The sequence below is a fragment of the Antrostomus carolinensis genome, unplaced genomic scaffold (genome assembly GCF_000700745.2).
Source record: "Antrostomus carolinensis isolate BGI_N321 unplaced genomic scaffold, ASM70074v2 scaffold14562, whole genome shotgun sequence".
Taxonomy (NCBI): Eukaryota; Metazoa; Chordata; class Aves; order Caprimulgiformes; family Caprimulgidae; genus Antrostomus; species Antrostomus carolinensis.
In genome coordinates, this window is record NW_010299053.1 from 25,685 (window position 1) to 37,071 (window position 11,387).

Consider the following 11,387-nt stretch of genomic DNA (forward strand, 5'->3'; position numbering starts at 1 on the left):
AGCTCTGCCCATAACAATCTGAAAACGAAGATCATACAAATTTCGGAGCAAAAAGTACTCATGAATTACATGAACTACATTGAAAGAAAGTGGTGTTGTGGACACCTGTGCTACGCACAGTGAACCAAAGCATTTAACAAGAATCTTTATGGGACCATACAGGTGGATGAGAAAGTTTCAGATATTTGTGTTCAGAGACCACAAAGAAGCTGACAGGGGAACATCATGGAAAGGTTCTCTAATTTTTGTGGATAGTTTTAGTGAGTTCCTAGTTTCCGAGGGCAAGATGTGCTTAGATAAAAGTTGGGAAAGGATATTCAGACTTGTCTTGTACGTCACATCCAGAAGATCCTATTTTATCACATTCTTACAAAAGTCACCAGAAACCTTATCTGAAGAATACCTTAAAAAAATCTAAAAAATAGCTTTCCTATACAGCCCATGCTTCTCTTGCTGTCTCTGACTGAAAAAGACTGGCACATTAAAGTAATGCCTCCATTACTGCCAGGAGTTTTTTGGCCAACCCAAAAATCAACACCCTTGTCCTTCTGAGTTGTTAAAAATTTGAATCCTAATGAAAATATGGTACATATTCCTCCTTTATTTTAGATATATTGTATTGTCCAAATTCAAGCATACCTCTGGGTTGGTGTCTGTGTTGTTTCCTTCCAAAAAATCTATTCCTTCTGGTTAGGTTTCTTAAAGTTTCAACTTAGATGCTAAGGTATCTCCTAGAATTACACAAAATTTTATTGCTTAATTACTGTCATTAATAGTATTTTTTTGTTGTTTTAATCACTTCAGTGATGTTATCTGCTACTTTCATCTTGTGAAAGAACCGTAATAACCCTGCTAGTAGAAACATTTGATTGGGAACATTCATAGATCAGCCACCACTTACTAGCAATACCTCTCTGATGTCCCATAGTACAGCATATTTCTGAGGTTCTTTTGTTTGAGCTCCATGCAATATATACTGTTCTGTTTCTATAAATTGAATTTGACATAGTCACCAACCCTAGGAAGTCGCTGTGATGTTACAATCATAGGAGCTGCTGCTGTGTTTGGCCTCATATTAAGTCCTTATGTTTTTAAGCTCCCTTGGGACTGAATAGACTGCTATGTTGTTTCTGTCCTCAGCTCACCTACATGTTACTAGAACAACAGTTTTCAATCTTTTACCAAGGCTTTTCAAGGCCTTTCAGCTAGTTCACTCATCTCCAATAAATCTCCTAGTAATTTAAACTAATCTTTGAGTTGTACCTTGTGGGTGCATGGAATTTGCATTTTAACACTTTGGCAGCAGGTGCACATAAAATATAGAGAAATTTTGCACAGGATTGTAAACAAATTCCATATTAGTGCAAAAGTTATAAAATCCTACATATATTTCCTTTCCTTGGTTCACTCACTGTGCTGGAAGGGCCCTGGAGATCAGCTTTGCACCCCTTAGGAGTGTAGAATCCTTTTCTTAAAGTGCACAAGTTTCCTGTTAAATCATGGACTTTCTCACCCTTTTTCTCCCTTTCCAGATTCCTTATAAATTTGGCTGGTCCTGTGCCTTTTTCAGCCCTTCCCCCACTCCCCAAGCTGTAGCCATCTGCAGAGAAGTTGCAGAAAACTATTTTTCTCTTGGCTTCATCTATGCCATTACTCAACATAATTCCACTTCAATGGGAGCTATGCATGCTGCCAAGTTCACTCAATACAGAGGTAAAAATTCAGAGGGGAACTCGCAGGCCCACTTTGGGAGTGGATTTTCAATCACACACCCCTAGAGCCACTGTGGATTAACCAGCAGAAACCCAGCTAAGCCCAGCCAGTTGCTGGAGTTAGCCAGACTTATTACAAAGTAAATGACAGAATTATTTTGCCTGTTGAATGAACAGGTCATATCCAAACTTCTCTGAACTGTCCACAGACTGCTAACCCATTATGCCTGACCTGTAAATCCACAAATCCTTGTTCATATATCCAAGGCAGAACCTAGACCTTCTCCCATTTCCTCCTCCCCCAAAAACTAATTCTGGGTCTTTCTACAGCAAAGGTTGGCAGTCAGGCCAGAGGGTTCAGTGGCATCAGGAAGAAAGCCTTGAACAAGACCAAACTCACTTATGCCAGTCACTTTCAGGAGACTGGAAAGGTGGCATTTACTCATTACACCATAATTCAGGCATTTATCTATTAAAATACTGAGCCTTGCTCCCCTCTCTGCTTCCTCCATTCTTAAGACACTCCCCAAGAGCTGGTGACCTGCTGTAACTCAGGGGCTGCATTTCAGCTGTTAATTGTGTGCAATTTGTTACAGATTGGTAATGGAGTTGTTGTCACTGTAGGTAAAAGTCAGCTTAGCCTAAAAATGAATAAAAATCAAGCTAGCATTGAGAAAGAAAACAGTAAGAGAGCAGAGTGAGATGTAGGCTAAGGCACAGGTAAGCATGTGTAAAAACCAACAGAGGTGAACTCAGGCAGAGGATGGAGTTGTGTCTTGAAACTACCACAGGCTGAGTTATATTCCCTCACATGAAGCATGAATTTTGTTCCTCTTCCGGTCTATTTATCCTGTTCTTTTGTTACTGTTCAGAAAAGGGCTTAGTGATGCCAGTCTGAATATTCAGCTAAACACTATCACTGATTTTTCTTCACCATTACCTATTCAGTGAATTTGGAACCAGCAGCAACTCATTCACTCACTGCTGTGGAGAACAAAACCTGTATGGGCTCAGGTGGCCATGCCACAAGTGTCCCAGCTCTACTTATCCCTGCCAAGTTTCCTCAGACTTAATTTACCAAAGTGATCAAGTGACCAATGAGCCAGAAATTCAGTTCCCTCAGAAAACACCCATATGTGTACTAGTTTTTAGTCACATACACTTATTAGAAATTTTCCCAGAAACCAGTAAGTGACATAGGAAAATAATGGCTTTTTAAATTCCTGATTAGAGCAGGAATTTGAACTGTCAATCTACCCATAGCAGGCACTGTAACCTGGGACTTACTCCCAAGCCACCCATGCTTTTAGTTCTTTGCAAATTTTAAAAAGTTGAAGGAAATTTTTAATTTGGCCACTTAAAAGTCATACATGCTCTTCTCAGGACCTGATATTGAAGGATTTATTATAGTTCTGCATGGAAACATCTCTTCATTTGGAGAGACAACAGACCCCACTTGAAGTGTCAGAGAAACAAAGCAGAATAGCAGACACTATTTTGGTTTTAACCACTCAAAATGACCCAGAAAGAGTTGTTTTACTAAAAGCAGGTAAGGGACTAGTCTCTGATGTCATTGCAAACTGCTGTATCCAAAATTTCTCTGGCGACATTACAAAGTGAATACAGAGCCCAAAGACAAACATTTTCTCTGAATCAGCAACAGTTGCTCTGTTCTGGAAGGCTTCCAAATTTGACCTTCATTCATTAGGGAAAAAGCCCCAAAACAGACTGAGAATAGCCCAGGAGAAAGAGCAACAACCACAACATTTACTGAAGGGACAAAAGGCAACATAAACTAAACAGAGAGAAAACAAGAGGCTCCAGGTATTACACAAAGCTGAACAGAGTTTAAAAAATTGTAGGACAAACAGATGGAAAATTTCCACTTGCTCTTTCATCTGCAGATCAGAATTCAGGTGAACTAACTTTGTGCAAAGGTGAATAAGTACCATATAATTTCTTAGAACCATAGTATGAAAGCAGGATATGGTTCTACACTATTTGTGTAGAAAAATATAAGTCAACCAGGAGTTACTGAGCTCTGTGGAAGAATTACTGGATGAAGTTCATGGCTTAGTAAAGTGGGTCAAACTAAATTATTGAAACTGATCATCCTGGCATTAAAATCCATGAAGCTGTAGTCTCAGCTATAATGTCAAAGCTGCTCAGGTGGTGGATGTACAAATCAAAGCCTTTGGCAGCAATACCAGACTTGCAACCACACTTCTGTAGTGTGAGGCAGATGAGGCAATTAATCCTGATTAAAAATACTAGTGCCAAGGGAAAAAAAGCAGTTTAAACTTTTGTTTAACATGGTTTAGTTTCACAGCCCACTTTACACATGACTTAGGGCACAATGCAGAAGGTGATAGCACAGAAAGAAGTAGTAAGGAAAGCAGAAATGTCTCAAATCAATACTGCTCCCAAAGACTTTACATCATGAAACCACAGCCTGAGAATGTACCTGTTATGCCAAAGCACAAAAACAGACCCTGCTTTCAAGTGGTCATTAAAGCCAATATGATGGTGATTGAGAGTACAGCATATAATTTTTGTTCCTTTCCTGGACTAATATCCTCTAACTGCAAGCATATCAGCCTATAAACCTCTACCCTCTACAGCAAGGGGACAGATCAGGGGCAATTCAGGAGCAGCCAGACAGGCCCAGGAGCAAGCTCACAACATAGGTTCAAAGCCCAGCCAGGAGGCAGAATGAGAGACAAGTTACAACACACATGAGGGTATCCACCAGGAAGGAAGCTACCTACAGCACAGGCTCAAGGTCCATCCAGGAGGCAGGGCCAGAGACAGGGATGCAGACAGACACATCTACAGCATGATCCAAACAAGAACTGATACCTCAGGGCTGAGCTTAAATGGAGCGCCCAGGCCAATGGGCAGAGAGCATGGGTAGGAGTCCCCAGGTGGGGCTGGTCAGGGCTGTTTTAGTGCCTTCAGAACCCTGATAATACTACTTTGATTGCCACTGGATTAATGTCATTGGAAGCATTAGGATATCTGACTACTAGGAGGCACCTGAGGAAAAGAATACTGCAGCTTTCCTGATTTGGAGCTGGCAATCCAGGTGGAGGGGGCTTGAAAGCAAGGTGTGAGGAACAGAGGTTTACATGAGATTCATGCCATCAATTAGGAAACCTAGCCAGTTTTCAGCTAAAGCCTAATTAGTTTATGACACAGATTTATATGAACACATATAAGTGTATTGGTACAGCAGGAGAAAGACTGAGATCCAGGAGATTTGTGTCTCACATCTCTCATATTTTACTTTATCTTCAATGCTCAATATGTGATGCTGCATCACTTGACATATACTGGTCCTTAGGTACAAAAGTATTTAGGCCTGTATAGACTTTTCCACAGTGCTCATTGCTGTGGTAATTGAGTACTTCAGAAATATCACAGAATTTATTTTTATGACACCTTCTTTCATCTGCTTCTCCTCATTACTGTGATAACTCTAGTTGTCTCTGAGGATCTTTCCCATTCATTGGAACATCATTGTATTGAGAGTTCAGTTGTTCTGACTTTTTTTTTTTTTTTTTTTTTTTTAAACTGGATGGTGCCTTTCAGAGATATTGTGGGGAATGGATCAGAGAAATAGATGCCGTGGCAGGCAGGCAGACTGTGTGATCATATAAACCTCCCCCTTTCATAAAACCAGCCTGAAGTACTATGTGCATGAGCTGTAATAGTTTGTATTCTTGCAGTCTTACTTTCTGAGTGCATTCCACCAGGGTTGCTCATGTCACTAATGCATGCTATGAGTTCTGAAAGATTAAAAGTGTTACTTTAAATACTGATATTTGGGCTGCATCAAGCTTCCAGTTTTCTAATCAGATTTTGCCCGGGCCTGTCGTACTGCTCCTGAATTGCCCCTGATCCATCCCCTTGCAGTATCTGGGGCTGTCAATGGATTGTGGTACCAGCTCCCTGCTCTGCCCACAGTGCTCGGGATGATGCCCCCCAGTAAGTGCACAGCCTGTGCTGTGGTGACCCTCAGCTTATATCTCTTCAGCCCTTAAAGAGCAACTGGTTTTTGCTGTTCCCTGGCAATCATCTTAATCGTCGTTATCTCCTCACAACTCTGACCCTGCTTTCTAGGGTATAGAAAAATGTCAGTGTAGTTCCCCTGAATCTGTACTTCTCTATTTGCTCTACCTTGCCATGATCATCTTTGTGTTCCAGTGAGACCCGGTGCATCCTGAGGTCTTGCATTTGGTAGAGACCACAATCCTCTATTTTTTTCGACCCATTTTTGTGTGAGAGATATGTGGGCTTATTTTGGTAGTGAGCAACAGTCAGGGACATACCTGCTCTCTTCATGTTGATGTTGAGTGTGACTCTCGCATTCTCTGTTCCCTAAGCAGGTATCTCATTTCCTATTTTATCTGACAGCTTCCTGTATTTCATTCTTGTTCCTTCCTGGACTTTGGTCTCTGGCTGCCTCTCCTATTTCTTCCTCTCTAACAGAACAAATTGTTTGTCTCATTACTTGCAGCCACCTCACCTGCCCTTATTTCACCTCAAACTTAAGTTTAACAGGTCTTTTCCTCAGCTCAGTTTTTCCTGTATTAACCAGTCTTTCTGCAATGTCCACTTACATCCATGAATCACCTTTCTTGTCTGTGTTCTACCTGAGCTGTTTGTCTCTGCTCTCTTCTCCTATCCAACTCTTTTCTGTACTTCATTGTCACCTCATGTTGCATTCTCCTCCTTAGTTGTTTTCACCTATGAATGCTGTCTGAGATTACTGTCCATGGAAAAAAAATGTTCCATGAGATACCCATCCACAGATAACACATGGTAGACTTGCTTTCTCTTCCCTCATCCTTTACCTTTGCCCCAATACCCATCAATTCTCTTTTCCTTGTTCTTAAACCCCATACAAAAAAAAGGTTAGTCCTCAGACTTAACAAACTCTAAAATAAAGTTCCATGCCAGCCCTGCTGTTTACTTCTGCCTGCTCACTGGCTCTCCTGTCTGCTGGCTGCTTGGCTTTTCAACCCTTTTGTCTAAGCCAGTCATCTTTCCACATAGATTTGGTAAACTGTTCAATAGCAGGGATCACAGGCAGGAAGTTTCCTTTATGCCTCTGTCCTACTCACAATGTGCCATTCCTAGATAGCCTCCACAACCTACAGTTTGCAACAAACCAATGGGCAATGAGTAAACTAACACATCTACTTTACTCACCTCCAGAGAACAACCAGACTCTTTCTTTCTCACTGAATTTTCCTGTTTAGTTTCTGAATAATTGTTCATGAGTGTTCACACCATCTGTGCCGTGCACTGTAAGCACAGGGTCCTGTGGAATAATGAATATTTGATCATGTCATTCAAAGCTAAAACAGGATTGTAATTAAACCATTACGGATGGTTTAATTCTGCCATTTCCCAACTGTACAATCTCAGCATTTCTTTCACATAATATTTTTGTATAAAGTGAATGTAGAGTTTGTGTATGTACCTCTAAAAAACCCAATGGGCCAACTTACAGATTTTGCATTGACATACACTAGCATTTTCCTAAGAAGGGACTGGATACAAGGTTTTCATTCTGGTCTATTTTGAAATGAGCTGTAAAGTTCATGTAGGCTGAAGTTTGGGGACATTAAAATCTATGCTTCTGGGTCAGGCCTTATGTTATCTTTCTCCACTCCTGGTCCTTTTCTCTGTTTTATGGCTTCTGAAAAGCATTCACTGTGTCCACAGGGGGAACTTACAATCCCGAAGAGCCAAACTCAAAGAGGGAGAAGCCCAACACTGTTGCTTATTAGTATTGTTGTCTTTGTCTCTGTAATTTGTCATCCTATTTAGTGCTTTGAACATGGACAACTTTCTTGTACAAAGGTCTGAAGAGGCATCACATAATGTGCTACATGCTGTATCCTCCTGAGGCTTGCTGGTGCTGAGCTCTGACAGAAATGCATACCCTGAAGTCTGTGCTCAGTCTTCCGTGAGGAGGCAGCCAACCGCTCTGTGCAGCAGCAAATCTGCCAGCTGGCCATGGAGGGGCGATGGCATCAGCTGCAGCCTGTCCCCTTTGCTAGCTACATGACAGATCTGGTCTGGGAGGATTAGAAACCAGGGGAGCGGAGAGCAAATTGCTGCAGGGAGATGGATTTGGGGGCAGGGGAGCGCATTCGTGCAACTGCTCTTTTGAACGTTTCTCTCTTGATCCCAAGCTACCTGCTACATGAGATGGGGGAGGGGGCACTGCAGAGGGAGAGCCTGACTTTCAGGAAAGACTATGGAGAACATAACTCACATTAGTGGTGAGATTAAAGGATTAGATTCAATTCACACCCCAGTCAAAATTAAATCTCAGCCTCTGCTTTTTGTGTAACGTGCAGTGGCCAGAGCTGTGACAGTGGTGTTACAGAGCTTGGCATCCTCAACAGCACATGGAGGGAGAGGGGTCTAGTCCCTGATTTCTGTGCATTTTCTGATCTAGTACAAGTGTCATCTTGAATGTGAAATGCCACTAATTACCAGCTTCTCTTGTGATCAATGTAGAACATGACCTGTGGTCCCACCTTTCTCTTTTTCCATCTCCCTATGCTGGATATTTCCCCAAATAATTTATCCGGGGCATCCTTTCTCTAAGGCACTGCAAACAGGCACTGGAATCTTTTTACTAATTAAAAACCCCAACCAACCAGCCAACCAGAAAAACCCAATTAAAAACACCCCAAAACACAACAACAAAAAAAAAAAAAGTCCTGTAAAGTGCTTCTTGGATGTAGCTTGATATTACAGAATCTTGTGCATCAGATTACAGTCTATAGTGGAACTGGCTCTTATATTCCTGGTGTGTGAAGTGACTTGGGAACAGAATCAGTTTCATAGAATCATAAAATGGTCTGGGTTGGAAGGGACCTTATAAAGATCATCCAGTTCCAACCCCCTTGCCATGAGCAGGGACACCTTCCACTAGACCAGGTTGCTCAAAGCCTCATCCAACCTGGCCTTCAATAGTAACTTTCTGTTTGAAGGCTGGACTGGCTTATTTTCCAAGTTCAGGATTCTCGTGTGAATACCTGATTCCAAAACTGACATATAGTAGAGTATTTCCATGACAAAAAATCATGATTGTGTTCCAATGAATACAGACAAGTAAAGAGGAAGCAAGTTCTTTTTCTCAAGTAATTTTTCAAGCAAATAGTCACAGCGAGAACTCTACTATTCAGACAGGTTTAGTCAAGACTTTTTGCACTTCTTTGTTTCCCCTTCAAATATTCTGTAAATTGTTTCTTGGCTTAGGTAGGTTTATATTCTTAGTGCTGGTACATGAGCCCCATTCCTCAGCCATGCGAGCTTTTACTCATTTTTGTTGAACATCTTCCAATTTCTCATTTATCTGGTAATAAGGTGTTCAAAACTGAACACAGTATTGCAGGTGCAGATTCCTATCCACTTGGAGTAACAGTGCCCTGAGTTACACAGCCCAAAATTTTACTAGGCCTTTTCTGGTAACCTATTCCTTGTATATTCATATGTAAGTTGGTAGGTTGGTTCCTACTGAACCTGTCTCCTCAAACATCAATGCTTTCCTCTCACAGCATGTTGATTGGTTTGTTTTTCTGTAGATATACAGGTTGCTATTTTTCCAGGTTTAATATTTTTGCTACTCTTTAACTGTGCTAGGAGCTCCAGAATTACTTGCTTATTTGTCTAACAATTTATAATTTAGTAATTCATGGTGATTTCATTGTCCTATATTTATTCTCCCAGACCACTGTTAATGTCCAATAAGACAGGGTCCAGCATCCTTTTTAGACTGTGCTCTCCTGTGGCTCAACTCTACTAGCTGAGGGTGTATTTGACACTGCCTGGAGGTGACTACCTGCTCAGCTCTTTGCATGCTCTTGTCCTGAACTTGTAATCAAAATAAGCTGTGTTAGCTCAGCCAATTTAAGTAGTCTAGAGGCTGTTCATCAATGTAGTAGTAAAATAGCCAATGGAGAGTTAAAAAGAGATTGTTGCCACATGGACTTAAACTGGAAGAGAGAGGAAGAATCTCCATCATTAATGTGTGAAGAGAGAAAGCTACACCTTGGAGCTCCAGGCTCTGGGTTTCCTAAGAGAGCCACACAGCTGTGCGGGAGTTGTGCAGAAGTCCCACCTCCTCTTGAGGCTGTTGAGCAGTCCACCATGTTCTTGCTTGTAGCTATTTGAATGTATTCTCTTTCCCCTGACAGGTCCATGGGAAGTGTGTGTGTAGACACAACACAGCAGGGGACCACTGTGAGAAATGTGCACCGCTATACAATGATCAGCCTTGGAAGCCAGGAGATGGAAAAACAGGAGCTCCCAATGAATGCAAAAGTAAGTGGGAGGGAGTTTACTGATCTTTCAGGATTTCAAGATGAACACTTTCGGTGTCAGCAGGCAAAGTTCCCTAACAAAGACTTCTGTCAATTTACACTAATGGTCCTATTAAAGAAACTGGGGTTAAGTTGCTGGTCATTGATGGAAGACTTCAGTATGCATGTTGTTTTACTGCAGCAGACCCATTTGGGCTATTGGGAAGTGGAATTTACAAGGCAGAAATCTGTTCTTCATGCAGCTATGTCTCCTCACGTGTTTTAGCATTCCAGGGTTTTGTGCAGGGCTTAGATTGGTTTGTCTTACTATAAGAATTACCACACAGCTCACAACAACCAAAGCTTCTCAGACCCTGCTGGGACTCTTACTCTGTGTTGCAATTTCTAGTTTTTATGAAAATCAAGAATTTCAGGCAGGTGAAATGTGTTACATTCAGATATTTCCTGCATGATTCACAGTAGGAAAACGATACCATTTGAATAGTGTTGCTGTGTCTATTATACAAGCATGAAATATATTCTCCTGTTTCCCAACAGAGTGTCGCTGTCACAGCCATGCTGATAGCTGCCATTTTGATCTGAGCGTTTGGCTGGCATCGGGAAAGCGCAGTGGTGGAGTCTGTGACAACTGCAAGCATAATACAGAGGGACATCGGTGCCAAAGGTGCAAACCGGGGTATTACCGAGATAGAGGGAAACCCATGTCTTCTACAGAGGTCTGCAAGCGTAAGTGACTGTTGTTACATGTGGTGAAGATGAATGCTGTAAAAATCATTAAAAGAATGATTAAAAGAAAGAAATTAATAACTCCTATGTAATCAATAACTCCTATAGAAGTAATTAATTAATAAGTATTACTATACTTTCTTTTTATTCTGTTCCTAAACTACAGTTTTCTGATCAAAGGTCATCTTTCTGATTTTCTGTGTCTATTTCTCCCCCTAGTATCTCACTTTTTTTTTTGGTGATAACCGCTACATTTCTCCAAATGCATTGCATTCTGGGGAAAGGTACATTCTTCTTGTACTTGCATATAAAATAATATGGTTCCTTTTTTTCTTGAGGCACATTTTATTTAGCTGGTTTTTTCTGCATCTTTCAAGACTGTGTGTGCCTATGTATAAGATATTGTTAAATTCCATTTGATTGTGCAACATTTGTGCACATAAATATATATCATAATGGCTGCAGGAGGTGTAGGAAGCATGAGACCATGCATATCCACTTGGGAACAAATAGATCAGAGCTCCCTCAGACTTATCTCTGGATTCTACAGCTGTGTTATGTGGTGCTCTGCCCAAATTAATTGCCTCATTAACACTTCAGC

General features: G+C 41.2%; 1 protein-coding gene across 1 annotated transcript in view; it reads left to right on the plus strand.

Moving 5' to 3' along the window:
* LOC104520859 (netrin-4) overlaps positions 1 to 11,387 on the plus strand; it is a 49,830-nt gene that overhangs the window by 24,506 nt on the left and 13,937 nt on the right. Inside the window, exons 4-5 of the mRNA XM_010162667.2 lie at positions 9,935 to 10,061; positions 10,598 to 10,786. Coding sequence (XP_010160969.1) covers positions 9,935 to 10,061; positions 10,598 to 10,786 — 316 coding nt within the window. The remainder of the gene's footprint in view (positions 1 to 9,934; positions 10,062 to 10,597; positions 10,787 to 11,387) is intronic.